Source organism: Abramis brama, assembly GCF_963993115.1.
Source record: "Abramis brama genome assembly, chromosome: 1".
NCBI classification, from domain to species: Eukaryota; Metazoa; Chordata; class Actinopteri; order Cypriniformes; family Leuciscidae; genus Abramis; species Abramis brama.
The window spans coordinates 56,065,038-56,088,583 of record NC_139963.1 but is presented as its reverse complement, the minus strand read 5'-3'; the positions used below and the strand labels follow the sequence as shown (position 1 = coordinate 56,088,583).

Here is a 23,546-nt window from a genome sequence, read left to right as displayed (position 1 = left end):
GATGGAAAGTGCTGTCTGTCGTGTCATTCGGAGTTTACCCCTGGCGCTTTTAGGTTTAAAAAACAGTTTTAGGTTTTTTGTGGAATTTCCAAGCCACTGAATACCCAATGTTGTAAAGCAGTTTTTTTTAAAGCAGTTTTTTTTTTTTTTTTAGGCTATCATAATTTATGAAGATCATGCAATCATGACCATGCCGATTACAGTATATGTCACGCAGGCTTCACTAATGTGATTGGTACCATAGACTATAGGCTACCATAGACTGCCATCAAGGCCTCAATGAAGGGGATTATGTGAACAGAAAGGGGGTTCACAATGTAAATGTGCAGCCCAGTTACTATTGGGATTCTTAATATTCCAGATTAGTAATATTATATCAAATAAAAAAAAGGCAGTTGACTAAAATCTTCCATATCACAAATGTGAAAGCAAAATGGCCAGGATCTGTGCATGACTTAAGAATTTTCAGAGATTCACATTTATGCACATTATTTTAAAGTGGTAAGAAAAGTTCCACAATTAAATATCAAGCTCACTGTATTACATACACTTATGCTGATCCTAACAGAACTGCATTTTTTCATAGGTGATTATGACATGTTCCTGCCTGCAGACAGGTGTTCTCTTACGAGAGTTCTCTCGTACTGCGTTGAAAACGCTACGGGAAAAGTCTCTTTTCACGAAACACTGAAGCAAAAATTATCCTTTAATTTTTCATATATGTAAAACGCCTCGGTTACGACTGTAACCTCGGTTCCCTGAAGAGGGAACGAGCGTTGCGTCGAGAATGACGCTATGGGGAACGCTTTGCGTGATGACGTCTTGAAGCACATGTAAAATCAGTCCAATGGTGTGGCGGAACGTCAGAGGCGGGTGACGTCACGTACCAGGAAGCTATAAAAGCCGGCCCGAAACAGAAAACGAAAGCTTCGTAAAAGTCTGAAGTCGAGCTGACAGGCATGAAGGAGATATGGCAAGGCGACGCAACGCTCGTTCCCTCTTCAGGGAACCGAGGTTACAGTCGTAACCGAGGCGTTCCCTTTCAAGGGAACTCCCGTTGCGTCGAGAATGACGCTATGGGGAACGTCTATACCAACGCCTCCATAGCTACGAATGTCTGTCCTGTGTGTAATCTAGAGAGCAGCACTAGGAAGATAAAACATGAGACCCTGGAGCAGAGTCTAGATCCAGAGAGTAAAACCTGACGAAAGTGTGCGGTGAGGACCAGCCTGCCGCATCACAGACGTCCTGTAAAGAAACTCCTGAAATAAGGGCCTTAGAGGCCGCCATACTCCTCGTCGAGTGCGACCGGACAGCCAAAGGAGAAGGCTGCCCAGCCGCCTCATAGGCAAGTGAGATAGCCTCGACCACCCACTTACTCATCCTTTGCTTAGACACCGGGCCTCCTTTGTTAGGGGACCCAAAGCACACAAATAATTGATCACTTTTTCGCCACAGGGCAGCTCTGTGGACATATGCGTCTAACGCCCGCACAGGGCAAAGCAAATTATTAGCCTCCTGGTCCGCATTTTGAAAGGGAGGAGGACAGAAGGCCTGCAGAACAATAGGTCTGGCCACATTAGTGGGGACCTTGGGGATATAGCCCGGTCTCGGATGAAGAAATGCTTTGATCATACCCGGAGCAAACTCCAAGCATGACGGAGCAACCGACAACGCTTGGAGATCCCCTATTCTCTTGAGAGAGGAAATGGCAAGAAGGAAAAGAGCTTTCAGCGTTAAAAACTTCTCAGGAACCTCCTCAATAGGCTCAAAGGGGGCCAGGGACAAGCCTTGTAGCGCAATGGACAAGTCCCAAGGTGGCACCCTAGAGCGAACTGCAGGCCTCAGCCTCCAAGTGCCACGAAGGAAACGAGATACCAAAGGGTCTTTCCCCACAGACATTCCACCCAAAGGAATGTGGTAAGCACCTATGGCCGCCACATAAACCTTTAAAGTGGACGGGGTTAGACCTGCTGTGAACCGGTCCTGCAGGAACTCCAGCACTGTACCAATTGGGCAGTTAACTGGGTCCAACCGACGGTCACTACACCAAGAAGTGAAGACTCTCCACTTCAGGGCATAAAGTTTCCTCGTGGAGGGAGCTCTGGATTGTAGAATGGTCTCAACAACCTCAGTTGAGAGACCTGACTCTATGAGCTGGGCCCCCTCAGAGGCCAAGCCCACAGGTTCCACAGTTCTGGGCGGGGGTGAAATATTGAGCCCCCTGCCTGGGACAGAAGGTCTCTCCTGACGGGTAACTCCAGAGGATGCCCGTCGAGGAGGGAGACCAGATCGGGAAACCATACTCGGCCCGGCCAACGCGGGGCTATAAGAAGCAGGCAAACCCGGTCCCTGCGAACTCTCTCCAGAACTCCCGGGAGCAGAGCAACTGGGGGAAAGGCGTACAGACGTAGCCTCGGCCACGTCTGAACCATAGCATCCAGTCCCAGAGGAGCTGGATGCGTGAGGGAGAACCAAAGTGGACAGTGAGACGTCTCTCGAGACGCAAACAGATCCACTTGTGCTTGGCCGAACTCCCTCCATATCAGCTCCACCACCTCGGGGTGGAGCCTCCATTCCCCGGGCCTCGGCCCCTGCCTCGACAGAGTGTCTGCTCCTATATTCTGGACCCCGGGGATGTAAGCTGCCCTGAGTGACAGTAACTTCCCCTGGGACCACAAGAGGATATGGCGTGCCAAGTTGGATAACGGGCGCGAGCGCAAACCCCCTTGGTGGTTGATATAGGCGACTACCGACGTGTTGTCCGTGTGTACTAACACATGGTGTCCCCTGAGATCTGTGATAAAGCTCCTCAGAGCCCGGAAGACAGCTAACATCTCTAGGCGATTGATATGCCAGGAACGATGATGGTCTTCCCACAGACCTTGAGATGAGCGACCCTCCAGGATCGCTCCCCAACCCGTGAGGGAAGCATCCGTCGTTAGCAGTTTGCGACGACAAGGAGCTCCCAACACTGGGCCCTGGGACAGGAACCAAGGTTTCTTCCACATAACCAGGGCACGTAAGCATCGCCGCGTGACCCTGATTGTGCGAAATGGGTTGCCCCTCGGGGAAAACCCCCTGGTCCTGAGCCACCACTGCAGGGGCCTCATGTGCAGCAGTCCAAAAGGTATCACGTTGGAAGCTGCTGCCATGAGACCCAACAGCCTCTGGAACTGTTTGACAGTGAGTAGCTGGCCTAGCTTTACACTTTTCACAGCTGCAAGGATGGACTCTATACGTGGCGGTGACAGGCGCGCCTGCATCGACACTGAGTCCCAAACCACGCCTAAAAAAGTGGTCCTCTGGAGTGGAGAAAGCACACTCTTCTTGGCGTTCAGCCGTAACCCCAGCTCTTTCATGTGGGCGAGAACAACATCTCGATGTTGAACCGCCAACTGATGCGACTGAGCTAAAATCAACCAATCGTCGATGTAGTTCATGATGCGAATACCCTGGAGGCGCAGCGGCGCCAGAGCTGCATCCATGCATTTGGTGAAAGTGCGGGGTGATAAAGCTAGGCCGAATGGAAGAACACGATATTGGTATGCTTTGCCCCCGAAAGCAAACCTCAGGAACTTCCAATGACACGGACGGATGGAAATATGGAAATATGCGTCCTTGAGATCTATCGTGACAAACCAGTCCTCGGACCTGATCTGTGGCACGATCTGTCTCAATGTTAACATTTTGAACTTGAGCTGCATGACTGAATCGTTCAGAACTCGAAGATCTAAAATGGGACGCAATCCCCCGTCCTTTTTCGGAACAATGAAGTACCGGCTGTAAAACCCGGTTTCCCTGTCGGAGGGAGGTACATATTCTATGGCCCCTTTCTCTAACAGAGTGTTCACTTCCTGTTCCATGACCAGAACCTGCTCGGGGCCCACCACTGTGGGCAGGACCCCCATAAACCGAGGTGGGCGTTTTTTGAATTGTATCTGATACCCTTTTTCCACGGTCTGCAGGACCCAACGAGAAACATTTGACAGTAGCTTCCACGCTGTCAAAGATTCTACTAGAGGTACCAGCCTCTCGAGACTGGTTTCTGGATTTCGTTGTTGTTGAGTAGTCAATTCGTCGCCCTGTAACGGCGCACCGGCAGGGAACGACCGAACAGACTGCTCTAACACCCTCCTCGGAGGGGGCGGGCATCCCGAGGCCACTACGTTTCCGGGTGGTCCTTGAGATATGTGCTCGCCGGAGACCGCTGCGCCCTGTAACACCTGAGGCGGCAGGGTTGGCAGAACGGTCCCCTGAGGGTACCGAAGAGAGACGGGCACCGTGAAAAGAGGTGTTAACCGCTCTGCTTCGGGGGGGACTACCCTCATTTGTCCTGAGCCCTCGGACGTCAGGACTTTTTCCCAGCAGCCTTCTTGGCGGTAATAACGGTCCGCAGATCCGTTCTACCCCTCGAGGGCTGCTGGGTTTGAGAGCGCCCTCCGTGTCCCCGAGATTTTTGTGGGGGAGCACGAGAGGACACACTCTGTTTTTGAGTGGCACGATGGCTAGCGCTCTTTTTAGAGGAGTGAGGCTGCTCCCGCTCAGCAGCCTCATAGAATGAACGGCGGGGGAGAAGTCTTTGGAGTGCAACTGCCTGTTTAGAGGCCTCTTGTGATTTAGCTATCGCACTGTTCACAACATCACCAAATAGACCATCAGTGGAAACCGGAGCATCTAAGAGAACATGTTTTTCTTTTTCTTTTATATCGCTCAGATTGAGCCACAGATGCCTCTCAGTGGCCACCAGGGCTGCCATAGACCGCCCGATTGATTTAGCGGTCTCCTTGGTGGCCCTGAGAGACAGATCCGTGGCTCTGCGTAGTTCAGCCACTGTGTCTGGACCAATACCCCCGCCCTCCTCTAAATCCCCCAATAATTCAGCCTGATAGGCCTGCATGATAGACATCGTATGCAGACACGCTGCAGCTTGACCAGCGGCTGCATATGATTTATGAACCAGCGATGAAGTAAATTTTACTGGTTTAGAGGGAAGAGAGGGAGCCTTCAAGGAAGATGCCGTCGCTGGAGAGAGATAGCTCGCGAGCGTCTCTTCCACCTTCGGCATCTCCCCATAACCATGCTCTTTATAATTGTGAATGGAAGAGTAGTGAGAGGTTTGTGTTGTGTAAACTCTGTAAGACATAGGTTTCCCCCACGATCTCGACACCTCGGTGTGGAGATCGGGGAAAAACGGAAGGCTTTTTCTCTGAGGCTGTGCACGAGATGGCAGGAAGCGTTCGTCGAGCTTACTTTTCGAGCGAACGTCCTGCCTATCCTCTGGCCACTCAATAGATAATCTGTGAACTGCTCTCGTGACAACATCGAGCAATTCCTCAAAAGCATGAGACTGAGGTGGCGAATCCTCAGACTCAGCTTCAACACTAACAACGTCCAACTCCTCAGAGCTGGACAATTGCAGTATTGGTGCCTCCATCGGGGGGGAAGAAACCGCAGCGCGTGCTTCCACACCCTGATGAGAGGCACTGGATCTATCAGAAGGTTGCTGAGATAAGGCAGAGCCCGTCTCAACATCCACTGATAGATCCATTTGCGAACCCCAGGTCTGAGATCGACGCTGTGCCTCGGCAGCAGCGGGACCAGAGCCCTGGGGAACGTGATCGGGATTGAACCGTGCCAACCGGGATCGGAGCGTACGCAATGGAAGCGCACAGCAATGCACACAGTCACCACCCTCGAGTGCTGACTGGGCATGCTCCTCTCCCAAACAAACAACACAAAGAGTGTGTGTGTCACCTCCCGTTAAATAACGCGGGCAGGGATGGACACACACTCTAAACTGCTGCTTGCTCGCCATACTGAATATATATATATATAGACAGACAACACCAAATAACAAGGACAGATTCAACACAGAGCGCGACTGAAGACTCAGAAAGCTTTCGTTTTCTGTTTCGGGCCGGCTTTTATAGCTTCCTGGTACGTGACGTCACCCGCCTCTGACGTTCCGCCACACCATTGGACTGATTTTACATGTGCTTCAAGACGTCATCACGCAAAGCGTTCCCCATAGCGTCATTCTCGACGCAACGGGAGTTCCCTTGAAAGGGAACGCGTTGCGGCAGCAGCAGACAGCTGAAGCAAGACGGCTTGTCTGCTCATTGGCTGCTCTGCGGCAACTGCATAAGCCTATCGAGCGCAGGCTGATGCAACATCAGACCAATGAGGGCGCTTCGCGCCCTCCTCGCCACTTCCCGCCGAGACGGGCGTGGCTTACCTCTATAAAAGGAGCTCGAGAAGGCTGATTCACTTGATTTTAATCTCTTCAGCGAAGCGCACGCATCGCTGGATCACGGAAGCAGCGTCGTTCGAAGCAAGCACTTCAGCGGGACGAGCCCTCGAAGCCGCTGGCCTACGCCGCCTTCTATAGCCGTACCTGCTGCGCTTTCCGACGCCCATATCCTTTATTGTGCTCTGTTTTGTGTGTGTGTGTGAGTGTTCTCGTAGCACTCACCCCCTAAAAGAGCGGCGTCTTTCTAAAGATGCCTAAATCCTGCGGCTCGTGCAGAGCCCCACTCGCCGGGGGAGACGACCACGTCATCTGTGTTTCCTGCCTCGGTGAGGACCATGCAGCGCTCGCGCTCGCTGACGGCGGCTGCCCTCACTGCGAGCTTTTGCCTATGGTGGCTCTGAGGACCCGCCTGGCATCCTTCTCGAAGCCTGCATTCACCGCCGCGATGCCGCGCCGTAAGAAGCGCCGCTCGCAGCGGGTCCCGGAACCCTCTCCACCCCGACCAAGCTCGCCGGTTCGCCCGCCAGCTTCACCGACCTCCCCCGAATCACTTCCTGATGCTCAGCGCCCGCAGCCTGCCGCCGCTTCATCAGAGGAAGTTGTTTCGGAGGCCGCGTCAGGGGAAAAGGATTCCTGTTCTCTCCTCGCTTCAGGCAGTGAGGATTGGGCGAGCTCTGAGGACCTCGCGCCTCCTGCCCAAAAGCCCTCAGTGAGAGCCAGCATTGAGACGGAGCTCATGCGAGTACTCGCGTTGGCCGCGGCGAGCCTCGGCCTTGAGTGGTCTGCACCGGAGCCCCCCTCTCGCACCCGGCTCGATGGTAGCTTCCTCCCAGGTGAGCGCAATTCTCCGGAATCTAAGCCCGCTCCTTTTCTTCCTGAGTTACACGAAGAAGTTGCGAAGGCTTGGAACGCGCCCTACTCTGCGCGTACGCGCTCATCTGTGTCGCCTGCATTCTCCTCACTGGACAAGGCGAATGAACGAGGCTACCTCTCTCTGCCGCCGGTGGAACAGGCTATAGCGACCCATCTGTGCCCGCCCTCTGCTGGACGGCGGACTAAACCGGTGTTGCCTTCAAAAGCCTGCCGCATGACGTCGACGCTGCTCGCGCGAATATTCTCCGCCGCTGGGCAAGCCGCGTCAGCGCTACACACCATGGCTACATTACAGATATTCCAGGGTGATCTCCTCCGTAAATGGGACGAGGTTGGACCTGATGCAGTCTGTATTGCGGATTTGAGGAGTGCTTCGGACCTCACGCTCCGAGCCACCAAAGCTGCCGCACAAGCCATGGGACGCTGTATGGCTTCCGCCACTGTCGCTGAGAGGCACTTATGGCTGACGCTCACGGAGATGGCCGATTCCGAGCGCATCGCGTTTCTCGACGCCCCGCTGTCTTCCGCTGGCCTCTTTGGTTCTTCCCTCTCCGAGTTCGTGGAGAGATTTACCGAAGCCCAGAAAGCGTCTCAAGCCTTCAAGCACTTCCTACCGAAGCGCTCTGGTTCCGCGGCGGGTCGAGACAAACAGACCCCGCGAACCTCACAGCCTCAGCCCCCGCCTTCGGCCTCCTCTTCGCAGCAGCCTCAACAGCGCAGCTCGAGACCCCGCTCTCGATCGAGCGCCCCGACCGAGGATTGTGGTGAAACCAGAGGCCCAGAAGAAGTCCTAGCCCGCCTAGGAAAGCGCAGGTGTGTGAGTCCCGTTGCGGCCGGCCTCCCACCCAAGCACCTCGCTGTCTCAGCCCCAAGCTTCGCGGCTGTCCCAGCCCCAAGCTTCGCGGCTGTCCCAGCGTTTTCTGCAAAGTGCAAGCCTGTACAAGTGCCCGCTTGCCTGCACTCAAAAGCCGTTTTTACGGCTACCCAGATATGTCTCAAAAAGAGTGTGATTTCTGCTGTCCCGGCCACGGCCGATGGTGCTATAAATGTAGTGTCGATGCCCACTCCTCTGTGCCCATCCATACACATAAGCACAGCCCTGCACTCAGGGCTCGCGCAAATAAAATCGACTCAGGTCGATTGCGCCCCCCACATAGTAAAAGTGCCCACTACTCAGTGCCCACGAACACTATGTCTATCAGATCACAGGCTCTCTGTAAAAACGAGACCTGTGAGCGCGCGCGCTGCTTACACAAGCAGCGCGCCCCAAGCAGTAAATGTGCCCGCTCCCAGCCCACATCTACTCGCACACATGAGTCCTACGGGGCTCGCGCAGCCCTCCCTCACTCAGTCAAACACTGTTGTAAGGTCGAGGGCGAGCGCTCCGCCCGCTGTATTAAGCGCGCCCCCCGCCTCAAATGCCGCAGGCATAACGCCTATGTTTGTGAGCCCCGTAGCACCTCTGTCGCACGGCGAACAGAGCGCGCTCTGTATCCGGCCCCTAGCCAACCATGCAGATGCATGGGCAGCGCTTCCCGGGGTTTCGGACTGGGTCTTAGGCATTATAAAGAGAGGCTTCTCGCTACAGTTTTGTCGACGCCCTCCGCGCTTCACAGCGCGCGTCGAAACTTCGGTTCCGCTGAATGTAGCACACCTACTTCGCGCCGAAATATCAAAACTGATAAGCAAAGGGGCGATAGAGCTTGTCCCCCGTGTTCAAAGCGAACAGGGGATATACAGCAGATACTTTCTAGTCCCCAAAAAGGACGGCGGTATCAGACCCATTCTGGATCTAAGACGACTGAACAGAGTATTAGTGAAACGCCGTTTCAAAATGCTCACAACCAGCAAAATTCTCGTGCATGTTCGCCGAGAAGACTGGTTCATGTCGATAGATCTGAAGGACGCGTATTTTCAAATACAGATAGCGTCACATCACAGGCGATTCTTGAGATTCGCCTTCGAGGGTCAGACATACCAGTATACAGTCCTGCCTTTCGGCTTGTCCCTGGCACCTCGTACATTTACGAAATGCATGGACGCAGCGCTCGCTCCTCTCAGACTCAGAGGCATGCGAGTGCTGAACTATTTGGACGACTGGTTGATCCTAGCCCAATCACGATCTCAGCTCATAGAGCACAGAGCCATTTTACTCGATCACCTCGAGAATCTTGGTATCACGGTCAATTGGGCGAAGAGTTCACTGAACCCCAGCCAAACGATTCCGTTTCTGGGTATAGTTCTGGACTCACAGTCTATGACAGCGCGGCTGTCGCCACAGCGCGTGCTGATCATTCAGCGCGCGGCGATGTCTTTCCGCCGCGGTGCTTTCACCCCGCTCAGAAAATTTCAAAGGATGCTGGGTCTCATGGCCTCAGCATCGTCAGTTCTCCGGCTGGGCTTGCTCCGCATGCGCCCGCTGCAGTTCTGGTTGAAAGCGCGGGTTCCGCGCAGAGCGTGGGTGTCCGGTCATTTACGCCTCAAGGTCGATCAGGACTGTGTCACAGCCCTGGTGCCTTGGATGGCGAACGACTGGTACCAATCAGGTGTAAGCCTGGGGACTTCCTCGAGGGTGAGGATGGTGTCTACGGACGCATCCACCTCGGGATGGGGAGCGCTGCTCGAGGGCAGACCGTCCTTCGGCCTATGGTCGGAACGGGAAAAGCTCCAACACATAAACTGCCTAGAAATGCTGGCAGTGCACAACGCGCTGACGCGTTTTTGTCCCCACATCATGGACCAACACGTCATAGTCCATTCGGACAACATGGCAGTGGTGTCCTACATAAATCGCCAGGGCGGTCTGAATTTCATACCCCTGTACAGGCTGGCGAAACGCCTCCTGCTATGGGCTCAGCACAACCTGCGCTCGCTGAGAGCAGTACATGTGCCCGGGCTGCTGAATGTGGGCCCGGACAGACTGTCCAGGAACAACGTTCCTACGGGCGAATGGTCTCTACACCCACAAACAGTCCGGCTGTTGTGGGAGAGATTCGGCAAAGCGGAGGTGGACCTATTCGCGTCCCGCGAAAATGCTCACTGCCCCGCATTCTTTTCAAAGACCGACAGCGCGCTGTCCCAAAAGTGGCCGCGCTGCCCGCTATACGCTTTTCCCCCCGTCTCCCTCCTGCCTCAGGTGTTGGAACGGGTCAGGAAAACGAAATGCCCAGTGCTGCTTGTAGCACCGTTCTGGAAGAACCAGGCATGGTTCCCAGTTCTGATGCAGTTAGCAGACATCGCTCCATGTCCAGTGCCGTTGAGGAGAGATCTCCTCTCGCAGGCCAGGGGCTCGATCTGGCACCCACACCCGGAACTATGGTCCCTTCATGTGTGGGCGCTCAACGGATACCCGTTGGTCTCGCAGAGGGAGTCATGAATACCATCACGGAGGCTAGAGCGCCGTCAACCAGGCGACTCTATGCTTCAAAGTGGTCGGTTTTCTCCGGCTGGTGTACAGCTCGGAGCCTCTCACCCCTCGAATGTGAGGTAACGGAGGTTCTCTCCTTCCTACAAGAGCTGCTGGATAAGGGCAGATCCCCTTCCACGCTCAAAGTGTATGTGGCGGCTATTTCAGCGTTCTCCGGTTCAATGCTGGGTCAGTCACTAGGAAGGAATGATTTAGTCATCCGCTTCCTCAGGGGAGCTAGGAGACTGAATCCACCCAGACCTCCGTCAGTCCCTATGTGGGACCTTTCTACGGTCCTGGCGGCCATGAAAGGTGCCCCTTTCGAGCCTATCCAGTCAATCAGCCTCAAACATTTGTCTTTCAAAACAGTGTTTTTGATGGCTCTCGCTTCAGTGAAGCGCATAGGCGATCTGCACGCGCTCTCCGTGAGCCCGACGTGCTTGGAGTTTAGTCCTAATGACTCTAAAGTCATACTCAAACCTAAGCACGGCTATGTGCCGAAATCCCTCAACACGCCTTTTCGGGCTCAGGTCATTTCCCTGGCTGCCCTGTCGGCGTCGAGTGAGGAAGGGGACTCGAGTTTTCTTTGCCCTGTTAGGGCTTTAAGAACTTATATGTCCCGCTCTGCTGCCTTTAGACAGACAGAGCAGCTCTTTGTCTCGTTCAGCGGACGTTCCAAAGGAACGGCTGTTTCGAAACAAAGTCTATCCAGATGGATAGTTGACGCCATAGCGCTGGCTTATACTGCCAAGGGCATTCAATGCCCGTTGGGAGTCAGAGCGCACTCTACGAGAGGCGTTGCCTCCTCGTGGGCTTGGTCCAGCGGGATTTCCTTACAGGATATATGTACGGCGGCAGGCTGGGCCTCTCCGTCTACATTTATCAGGTTTTATAACCTAGAGGTTCCCGCCTTACAGGCTAAGCTTTTGTCGGTGTAATCTAATTACAGGCGCAATGCGCTACCGACTATACTGGGCAGAACTGTGTAAGACCCACGTTTTCCCACATTAGTGCAGGCTCCCTACCCTGGCTATGTGATGTCATATTCGCGTCTGTGGACATGTCTATATAAGGACGGAGGAAACCCCTCCTGTCTTTAGACTCTCCCTGTGAGGTCATGTTAAGCCTGCGGACGCTACAATATAGGGAATTAAGGCTCCCCCCCCTTATTCCCTGACTCTGTGTGAGTCTATCTGGTGATTATGCACTGTATGCCTGAAATAGCTTCCGGTGATCAGTGTTCTTATCCCAGCACGCACGGCGTTTTGCAAGGGGTTCCCGTAGCGTTTTCAACGCAGTACGAGAGAACTCTCGTAAGAGAACGTACTCGGTTACTAACGTAACCTCGGTTCTCTCTAGAAGAGGGAACGAGTACTGCGTTCCCTTGCCGTGCGTTTGGTTCACTCTGGTTCGCTTCGGCGATCAAAATCAAGTGAATCAGCCTTCTCGAGCTCCTTTTATAGAGGTAAGCCACGCCCGTCTCGGCGGGAAGTGGCGATGTTGGTCTGATGTTGCATCAGCCTGCGCTCGATAGGCTTATGCATTTGCCGCAGAGCAGCCAATGAGCAGACAAGCCGTCTTGCTTCAGCTGTCTGCTGCTGCCGCAACGCGTTTTACATATATGAAAAATTAAAGGATAATTTTTGCTTCAGTGTTTCGTGAAAAGAGACTTTTCCCGTAGCGTTTTCAACGCAGTACTCGTTCCCTCTTCTAGAGAGAACCGAGGTTACGTTAGTAACCGAGTACGTTTTATGACCCCATTCCCTGACCCAAACCAGTTACAATGCAGCTCTAGCCAGGACAAGGGCACACAATGAAATGAACTTTGGCTAACTAAAGGGAAGATTTCAGTGTCTGAAAAGTCTGAGGGTTGCACACCTGACAGGGCCTGTGGCATTGTTGCATGTGCCATATTACACAACATTGCCAAAAAAAACCCCACTTTTCATTAAATGTTTAATAAAAGACAAATATGCTTAGTTCCTTGAGTTTTATTTCAATTGTTCTTTGTAAAAAAAAGCCAGTGGTCAAGTGCCTGCAACAAGAGATATTAGACACATGCCTCATGCAACAAATAAAAAGGAAAAGTTGTCTATCCACTGCCCACCTGTAGGCCTATGTCTCCTCTGTCTGTGCAGACTCTTCTGTAGGCCTTTCTGTAGATGTGGAATCCTGCTACTTATATTGCAGCCATAAAGCATACAAGTATACAGTTATTAAAGTTAAATAAAGTTATTTATGCACTTGCAGGTAGGCTAGTTCCTCCATATGACAGTTATCTGAGAGGGTTTATTCACTGTCCAGTGCAATGGAAACAAATAGACATTACAAATTCTTATACTTTCTTTCCTTTGGAAAGTTAGAAAATGTCCACTTACTGCACATATTTCAGCCACCACTTTCTTGGGAACAGATACAAGTGTTGGTGTATTATGTAAAAGTGCACAAAAGAGGAAAACACAATGTCATTACAATGAACTACACTCGGGAAAAATGTGATCAATAACTCATGGCAAAATATTTTTACATTAACATAAGTTTATCAGTTTTCACTTTCACAAGTCAAAGCAATTCATCATTACTCAAGATTTAACAGTTGAAATGACTATACGGCCTTAATTTAATGCAGCAAAAAATATTTTACAGTGTAGGCTACTAAGATATTTTCTTTTTTTTTCAGCCTTTTTCTTGGTTGCTTTTATAAACAGACAACCATTTATTTAACAGTGCCTTTTATAAAAGAGACTATAATATAACAAAAAATTACCATTATGTAGAATATTTTTGTACTTCACTTTTATTTGTTCCCATGTTCTAGTGTGGTGACTTTGACATTACAATGAACAAAGTAATTATGCAATTATTAAAATACAAAAATATAGGCTAATAAGTGATAAAAACATATAACATGGCCACTTCTAACGGATTTAAATTGTCTGCTACTTTTTGCCAGCCCTCTCTCCTGGCTTTTGCAGACTTTGAGGTGTTCCCTGGCGTTTTGATTAAACATTAAAATTCCGAATAAACTTCTACTATTAGTTCTTGCTCTGCTGAGGAGAAAAACTGAGCGCGCTCTTTGGCCACGCTGAGCAGCCAATAGCAGCGTTGCTGATCAATGTTTCTACTATCGATACATATCCCCTTTTAAACCAGCGCATGAACGCGCAGTTATCTCAGATAACTCAATCCAGCGATACTAATCATAAACAACAGGTGTGTTCGAAGAACCCAATTAGCCGGATCATGATTAGCACGATGATATCATCTTGGATGTGTCATTTGATCTCGGATGTAATAAACAACGTACGAAGAACGAGCCCCTGGAGACATTGATTAGCTGTGTTTGATGAGGGTCCCAGATAGCAAGCAACCATCCAAACAATGTTAAATCAATGTTAATGTGTCAATGTTAACTGCATTGAATCAACATCACTTTTACACCCATCATTTTGAAGATGAGATTTAAGATTTCATCCAAAAATCAGTGATTCAACATCATGCTTGCACTCTCAGAAAATAAAACACAACAACTATAACAGTATAACAGTGGCCGAAGTATAACAGGGCCGAACCCTAATTTGTCCTTTACGGTCAATATGACCCCAGTCGACTTTTCTTGTATGTACTTATATTACTTGTATGTACTAAAAATGTTTCTTATTCTAAAGTTAATAATTTTATACATTTGAATTATTGGAATAAATAATATGTAATTGCATTCAAGTCTTTTCTTTTAGTGTCATTACTGCACATTTATGTGGCATTATTGCAAAAACAAGACACTTTAAAAGACCTCAAATAACAACAAAAAAAAAATACTAATTTAATGTATTTTAAAATGTTTAAATATGTATATTCATAACAAAAGCTGTTATAAGAGCAGGTGACTGACTGCTCCAAAAAAAGGAATGGATCTCTATGGAGCCTCTGCTGGAAGTGTGTGGTAATTACACTTTTTGGCAAAACTATATTTCCCTTTCAAGGGAACTCGAGCTGCGTCAAACGCTGTGGGAATGCCCCTGCGTGAGTGCGTCATGAAGCACGTATGGAATCAGTCCAATGGCGAGACGGAACGTCATAGGCGGGTGACGTCATCGACCAGGAAACTATAAAGCACCCCAGAAAACACAAATGCGACAGCTTCTGTGCCTTCAGCAAGCGCTCTGTGTGTGAATATTGTCCAAGTGTTTTTTGTCTGTCATTTAGTGTGTCACTAAGCAGGAGTTTTCACTGAAAAAAACACATATATATATATATATTATGGCGAGCGAGCAGCAGTATAGAAAGTGTGTTCCCCCTTGTCCCCGTTTTCTCACTAGTGGGGATACACACGATCTATGTGTTGTTTGTTTGGGATTTCAGCATGCCCAGTCAGCTCTCGAGGGGGCTGATTGCGAGCATTGCGAGCGTTTCCCCCTTAGAACGCTCCGATCCCGCCGAATGCTTTTCGAGGAAAGTGGTTCGGTTCGCGCTCCCCGCGGCTCGGGTCCCGCCTCTGCCGAGGCAGAGCGGCGACACTTGTCGTGGGGTTCGCAGATGGATCTGTCAGCGGGGTTTGAGACGGGCTCTGCCCTATCTCAGCCTTTACCTGCCAGTTCCGGTGCCCCAGCCCAGGTGGAAGCACGCGTTGCGGTTTCTTCCCCCCGGGCTGAGGCACCAACGTTGCAACTATCCAGTTCTGAGGAGCTGGATGTTGTCAGCATTGAGACTGGGGACACTGAGGACTCGTCACCTCATTCCCCTGAACACGATGAGCTTATGGAGGTTATTACTCGCGCTGTATCCAAACTGAGTATTGAATGGCCAGCTGCTAGGCAGGAGTCTGTTGTAAAAAGCAAACTAGATGAAAGATTTCTGCCTTCCCGTGTTCAACCTCCACGCAGGTGCCTACCGTTTTTTCCCGACCTCCACACTGAGGTGTCGAAGTCGTGGAAGAAACCGGTTTCGTTCCGTATTTTTAGCCCTCAAACTTCCACTTATTCCAATATTGCGGGGGCTAAATCATATGGGTATGGGGCAATGCCTAAGGCTGAAGAAGCGCTTGCATCTCATCTTTCTGCTGAGGCAGCATCCTCTTTAAAGGCACCGACTTTGCCCTCCAAGCCATTAAGAAATACTTCGGCTTTGGTGGGCAAAGCTTATTCGGCGGCAGGTCAGGCCACATCATGCTTGCATACAATGTCGATTTTACAAGCGTATCAGGCAGATTTATTAAAAGATGTGAGTGAGAGTGAGGAGGTGAGCACTGATGTTATTCGAGAATTACGTCAGGCTGCTGATTTATCTCTGCGTGCCACCAAAGAGTCGGCAAAACTAATGGGCCGCTCTATGGCAGCTTTGGTGGCCGCAGAAAGACATTTATGGCTTAGTCTTTCTGGTATGAAAGAAAAAGAAAAATCTTTTCTTCTGGATGCTCCTCTGTCTCCTTCTGGTTTATTTGGTGACGCGGTGAATTCGGTCATTGAGAAGTTTCAGGAGGAGAAAAAACAAGCAGCAGCATTTCAGAAATACCTCCCACTCAAAGTTCATGTACCTGGGGCTGCTGGGCGGGGGCAGCCCCGGCCGTCGACAAGCTCCACCCATAGGGCGCAACAAAAACAGAGTGTCGCGTCTCGTGCCCCTCCTGCTAAACAGTGGGAACAGACGCGGCACTCTCAGACGAAGTCCTCTGGTGGTAAAACCGATCTGAGGACGGTTATTATGGCCAAGAAGGCTTCGTCAAAGAAGTCCTGACGCCACTGGTGTCAGGATGCTGAGGGTAGTCCCCACCGTGAGAGAAAGGAGTTCACCGCTGCAGACGGTGCCCATTTTCTCTCGGTGCCCTCAGGGGTCCGGTCTGCCAACCCTGCCTTTACGCCGGGGCGTAGACGGTCCCAGCGAGCGTTTTCCTGCGGGACGCTCGCCCCCTCTGAGGAGGGGTTTAGGGCAGTTAAACCAGTTGTTCCCTGCCGGTGCGCCGTTTCAGGGCGCTGCGTTTGCTGCTCAAAATATTCCAGAGGCCAGCCTCGAGAGGCTGGTACCCTTAGTAGATTTTCTGGCAGAGTGGAAAAGTCTTCCAAGAGTCTCTCAGTGGGTCCTGCAATCAATAGAGAAAGGGTATGCTATCCAGTTCAGGTCTCGACCGCCTCGATTCAGCGGGGTCCTGCCAACTGTGGTGGGCCCCGAGCAGGCTCTGGTTATGGAACAGGAGGTGAAAACGCTTTTGCAAAAGGAGGCTATAGAACGGGTTCCTCCTCCCAGCAGGGAGTCGGGTTATTACAGCCGATATTTCATCGTTCCAAAGAAGGATGGGTGGTTGCGTCCAATTCTAGATCTGCGCCTGTTGAATCGTTCTGTAGCGAAGCTCAAGTTCAAAATGCTTACTCTCAAGCAGATCGTGTCACAAATCAGATCCGAGGACTGGTTTGTCACGATAGACCTAAAGGACGCGTATTTCCATATTTCCATTCTTCCACAACACAGGAAGTTCCTGAGGTTCGCTTTCGGGGGCGAAGCGTACCAATACCGTGTTCTTCCGTTCGGTCTAGCTTTATCTCCCCGCACATTCACGAAGTGCTGGTCCCGCTGCGACTCCAGGGCATTCGTATTTTAAACTATATCGACGACTGGTTGATTTTAGCTCATTCGGAGCAGCAAGCGGTTCGGCATCGAGATGTCATCTTCGCTCGCATCAAGAGATTGGGGTTGAGGCTGAATACCAAGAAAAGTGTGCTATCTCCAGCTCAGAGGACCTCTTTTCTGGGGGTATTATGGGATTCGGTAGTGATGCAAGCACGTCTGTCCCCTGCTCGCATCTCATCGATTCTCTCAGCCGTGAAACAGGTGAAGCTAGGCCAGTCGCTCACTGTAAAGCAGTTTCAGAGACTGCTGGGTCTGATGGCAGCAGCGTCCAACGTTGTACCTTGCGGCCTGTTGTACATGAGACCTTTACAGTGGTGGCTCAAAACCAAGGGGTTTTCCCCGAGGGGGAACCCACTCCGCATGATCAAGGTCACGCGGCGTTGCCTTCGTGCTCTGGTCATGTGGAGAGAACTTTGGTTTCTATCCCAAGGGCCTGTGTTGGGAGCTCTTTGTCGTCGTGTAACGCTAACGACAGATGCTTCCCTCACAGGTTGGGGGGCGATCATGAATGGTCGTCCAGCCCGGGGTCTGTGGCAGGACCATCATCTCTCGTGGCATATAAATTGTCTAGAAATGTTGGCGGTATTTCAGGCTCTGAAATATTTCCTCCCAGACCTGAGAGGCCATCATGTTCTTGTTCGGTCCGACAACACATCGGTGGTCTCATACATAAATCATCAGGGAGGTTTGCGCTCACGCCCGTTGTACAAGCTGGCTCGCCAGATTCTCCTATGGTCCCAAGGGAAGCTTCTCTCACTAAGGGCTATTTATATCCCAGGGTACTTGAATCAGGGGGCAGACATCCTGTCGAGGCAGGGGCCGAGGCCCGGGGAATGGAGGCTCCACCCCGAGGTGGTGGGGCTCCTTTGGAAGCACTTCGGTCGTGCCGAGGTGGACCTATTTGCTTCCAAAGAGACCTCGCATTGTCCGCTATGGTTCTCTCTGAATCATCCAGCCCCTCTGGGGTTGGACGCTATGGTACAGGCGTGGCCGAGGTCACGTCTGTATGCTTTTCCCCCGATTGCTCTGCTCCCAGGAGTTCTGGAGAGGGTTCGCCGGGACGGGGTCAGTCTGTTGTTAGTAGCCCCGTTCTGGCCGGCCCGAGTGTGGTTTGCGGACCTGGTGTCTCTCCTCGATGGCTCTCCTCTGGAGATTCCGATCAGGGGAGACCTTCTATCTCAGGCGAGCGGGTCGATCCTTCACCCCCGCCCAGAACTGTGGAACCTTTGGGCTTGGCCTCTGAGGGGGCCCAGCTCATAGGTACTGGTCTCTCAACCGAGGTTGTTGAGACCATTCTTCACTCCAGAGCTCCATCCACGAGGAGGTTATATGCTTTGAAGTGGAATTTGTTCACTTCTTGGTGTGGAGGACACCAGCTAGACCCGGTTAACTGCCCAGTGGGTGCAGTGCTGGAGTTTTTGCAGGAGCGTTTCTCCACAGGGTTATCCCCCTCCACGTTAAAGGTGTACGTGGCGGCACTAGCTGCTTACCATGTCCCTTTCAGTGGAGTCTCTTTGGGGAGACACCCACTAATAACACGCTTTCTTCGTGGTACTTTGAGGCTGAGGCTGCCAGTTCGCACGAGGGTGCCATCCTGGGATTTGGCCATTGTATTGGAAGGTCTCTCCCTTGCTCCCTTCGAGCCTATTGAAGAGGTTTCTGAGAAGTTCATCACTCTTAAAACTATTTTTCTTCTGGCTATTTCGTCTCTTAAAAGAATTGGAGATATTCAAGCACTTTCGGTTGCTCCCTCGTGCCTGGAGTTTTCGCCTGGGATGGTGAAAGCTTTTCTGCATCCTAGGCCAGGCTATGTCCCTAAGGTTCCTACTAATGTTCCTAGACCTATAGTCCTACAGGCCTTCTGTCCTCCTCCATTTACGTCGTCTGACCAGGAGAAACTTAATTTACTCTGCCCAGTCAGGGCTTTAGATGCGTATGTCCACAGATCTGCCCTGTGGAGGAAATCAGAACAACTGTTCGTTTGTTTCGGATCACCCAGCAAGGGGTGTCCAGCATCTAAACAGAGGATGAGCAAGTGGGTGGTCGAGGCCATCTCACTTGCTTATGAGTCGGCTGGTCAGCCTTCACCTTTGGCTGTACGAGCTCATTCTACTAGGAGTATGGCTGCTTCTAAAGCTCTTTTGTCAGGAGTTTCCCTTCATGATGTTTGCGATGCGGCAGGCTGGTCCTCACCGCATACCTTTGTCAGGTTCTATGATCTGGACTTTAGCTCCAACCCTGGGGCGCAGGTGCTTTCGTCTACTTGTGCGCTCTGACTTCACACAACGGACACTTGCTCTTATGGCGATGTGGGTATTAGCGTTCCCACAGCGTTTGACGCAGCTCAAGTTCCCTTGAAAGGGAACGTCTCGGTTACGTATGTAACCCTAGTTCCCTGAATAGGGAACGAGACGCTGCGTCGTTCTGCCATACTCCCGGCATGCCCGTGATCTTCTTGCTTCAGGCCTATCAGAAGCTGTCGCATTTGTGTTTTCTGGGGTGCTTTATAGTTTCCTGGTCGATGACATCACCCGCCTATGACGTTCCGTCTCGCCATTGGACTGATTCCATACGTGCTTCATGACGCACTCACGCAGGGGCGTTCCCACAGCGTTTGACGCAGCGTCTCGTTCCCTATTCAGGGAACTAGGGTTACATACGTAACCGAGACGTTATTATCTGCAAAAAAATTCTAACCAGCAGATGAAGAATTATGCATCTCACATCTAGATCAATATCCAATAGATCAAGATTTTTTTATTTTTATAAAAATGTAATATTTCATATGCATGCTAATGGTGTAGCTGAGGTATTTTGCAGTAAATATGTACAAAAGTACTTCAAATCTCCCAAAACATAGCATTAATGTATAGATGAGAAGTAAATGTTTATGTTTAATGTGCATGTTTAATCATATTTTATTAAATGGTTTGTTAATGCATTATTTTGTCATGACTTTTACTTGAGAGGGCCCTAATCATGATCAAATTCACTGTTAACTACTTACCAAACTCAGCTCATGATGGATCATAAACTTACTATCAAACACACAATGAGTGTTCAGCTCAGTGAAGTGATGTTGTGTGGTCAGAGAACAGAAGTACAGTATCATCACGACTGTGTCTGGATGGAGAGTGAACTACTGATCCCAGCAAACCTTCCCTGAGTTTTTCTCCTTCCTTTGGGAACTGTTCCACAAATATTCTTTGTGGGTTTTGAATTGTTATTTTGTATTTAGCTGTGCATAAGTCACAGTAGGGTGAGTTTGAAGGAAAGAGAGAAACACAGAACAGATAAAGAGCTTTTAAGGGCAGTTATTAGTGTATTTTCTACGGTTGAAGAGGAGGATCAACTAATCCTGTGCCGTCCAGTAATGTTTATGACAAAGCTGAAATCAAAACTTCAAGCTACGATGATATTACATTATTTACATTTGTTTCAGAGTCAGGGTATTTCTTATTCCTTCTTAAAGAGGTGTTTGATTTGGTTTATCCATAAATATGTATGAGTTAAATCTTCTGCTTATTATGCTGGTGTGGTTTATGTTTATCATAGTGATCATAATGATCAATGAGATACACTGATATATGTTTCAGGTATCAGTGGAGTGGATGATTATGTGTTCATCAGTTCTGGTGAAAATGTCCGTCTGTCCTGTAATAATGCTCTTTCTGACTGCAAATCTAAAACTACATGGATCTACAACAGATTCAGAAATTCAGCAGCAGTTACACTGATTGAATTAGGGATAAAGAATAAAGACACAGAGAGACATGAGAGACTGAGTCTGGAGTCTGACTGCTCTCTGAACATCAAGAACGTCACTGAAGAAGATTCTGGATATTACACCTGCCAACAATATGTGAATGACAGACGACAAGAACCTGATGCTGATGTTTATCTGCATGTTCTTCATGGTAAGTTAATGATTATGTGGTCAATTTAAAAAGGGCAGATTCTCCCTTTAAACTCAGATGATAATTGAAGAGTCTGTGATTTGTGTCTTGTGTTCAGTTTCAGTGTCATCATCATCATCATCATCATCATCATCATCATCATCATCATCCTCACAGACTGAGATCAGTCCAGGCCGCTCTGTGACTCTCTCCTGTCAGTTGTATTCATATGCTGGATTCTCCTGTGATGATCGGGTCAGTTCTGAGAGAATTGAGCTGTTGTGGGTGAATCAGGCTGGTGTTGATCTGAAGACAGACTCCAGATATCAGATATTATCATCATCAGATCAAGATCACTGTATCATCACTCTGACTACAACACTCCTGAATGAAGATAACAACAGAGAGTGGAGATGTCTTCTTACTCAAAGAAATCAACTCAAGACCTCAGTCAGATACACTGTCAAGTATTCAGGTGAGAAAACACTCTTTTCTGACAGATTTGTGAAAACTTTCTGACACTTTGTAACGTCTGTCAGAGAGTTTGAAGTCTGCCCAGATGAAAAATACAAGACAGTGCAAACGAACTGGTAGTTCCACAAGACTTTTATAGATGTTTCCTCTCAGTTAAGCACACTCTTCACATACATGACAAAGAGCGAATGTTTAAAGGGGAAAAGAAAACACTCTGAAAACACGCTACAAATCAAAGTAGAAGTAAACACATTACATTACAACAGTCAGCAGTAGAGCGGTCATCTTCCTCTTTGCGTGAGCAATCTCACTCTCACTGTGCATGCGCGCTCACATAAAAACAGCACGCATACAATAACGTACGCCATAGAAGGAGTTATCTTAAAGGCACATTAACATTAATGTCATGAACACTAGGTGGCAGTTACAGATCCCCCCCAGGAAGGTAAAGGCTGTCCTCAGCCGTGCACAACTGAGTACAGCATCACTTTAAACAACCTCATGCATGAAAAGTTGTCAAAATAACAGAACCATACAGGAGTATGTATTATTAACCCTCTGGGGTCTGAGGTGTTTTTGGGGTCCTTGAGATGTTCTGACGTGCCCTGACATTTGTGCTTTTTTCAGTTTCTTATAAACATATGAATGGCAAAGGTGTATTTACACTCTATTTAGCACAAACCGGGCTACCATAATATGTGATCAACATGTATGTACATGTTTGTATTTTTGAGAGAATAATGTTTATGCATGGTTATTGAAAAAACTAAAAATTAAAGTTTCTGAAATAAGGCCACAAAACACATACTAAATATGTGTCAACAAGACTTCTGAATAATGGATGTCGTCGCCTAGAGTTTTTTCTTCAAAATGATGTGAAAATCATCCAGCCTGATCATTCACATAAAACAATACATTGATTTAAATTTTGCAAGACACTTTCTGTTTGGAAAGGCAATATGCGGACCATCATGCATATTTAGTGGTTCGCACCTGAGGAGACAATGGGGCCCGCATATTTAATGAGCCATTCACAAATTGTGCTTGCAAATTTTATCCAAGGTAAACATTTCTAGTAATTGTGCAGTTAATTCTCATACTGTATTTTCAGAAAGTTTTGGAATATATTCTCTACCCAAATGTGTAATAAAACACAATAAAAATTATTTAAAGAGAAGGTTTATATTGACCTTTTAAGATTTTGTTTACATCTATCCTTGTATATATTTTTGCTATTTTATTAAAAAGGTTATACAATTACAACAATTAAAATTTTAACAATATTTCCAGTGTAATCTTTCTTTGTAAAAACTAAAGTATACATTTTATCATACGTATTTCAAAGTTAAGGATTCATTAGTTTGAATATAGCCTATATTGGAACAAACACTAAAATAACATCTTAGTTGATTATTTTTGGCAAAACATATATATATATATATATATATATATATATATATATATATATATATATATATATATATATATATATAAGATTATAAGCTTATATATATATATATATATATATATAAGATTATAAGCTTATTTGCAACATTATAAGATTATAATATATATAAGATTATAAGCAACATTATAAGCTTATTTGATGTGACAGTATTTTACAGTAAAAACTTTATAATCTATCCAATTTTTGTAGTCGATTTTTACTCATCTCATTATAGCAAGAGTTTGGTGAAAGCTGTTCATTCATTCACACACAGAAACACGATTCATATTAAAACAGTATTTGTGCCAGCTGTAGTAGCTTCACAACAGCACGCATCTGTGCGTTCATTCATTCATGATACACTGAAACGCGATTCATATTTAAACAGTCTTTTTGCCTGTACAGACACTTGCGATTAGAACAAAGCAAATATATAACTGACCTAGTCCTCAGCCGGATCTGTTGCTCCTCGAAACGAAACTTCCAGCACTTCTGAGGTAAATTTTCCAGGATTATTATCAAGATAGTAGCCTATTATTCCTCACAGCGTCGTAAAGTCCATGAGTCTGAAAGTGA

General features: G+C 48.7%; 1 protein-coding gene across 1 annotated transcript in view; it reads left to right on the top strand.

The window, feature by feature from the left end:
• Nucleotides 1-23,546, top strand: part of LOC311074061 (uncharacterized protein) — a 51,600-nt gene that overhangs the window by 9,921 nt on the left and 18,133 nt on the right. Inside the window, exons 2-3 of the mRNA XM_084100331.1 lie at nucleotides 20,750-21,070; nucleotides 21,168-21,524. Coding sequence (XP_083956457.1) covers nucleotides 20,750-21,070; nucleotides 21,168-21,524 — 678 coding nt within the window. The remainder of the gene's footprint in view (nucleotides 1-20,749; nucleotides 21,071-21,167; nucleotides 21,525-23,546) is intronic.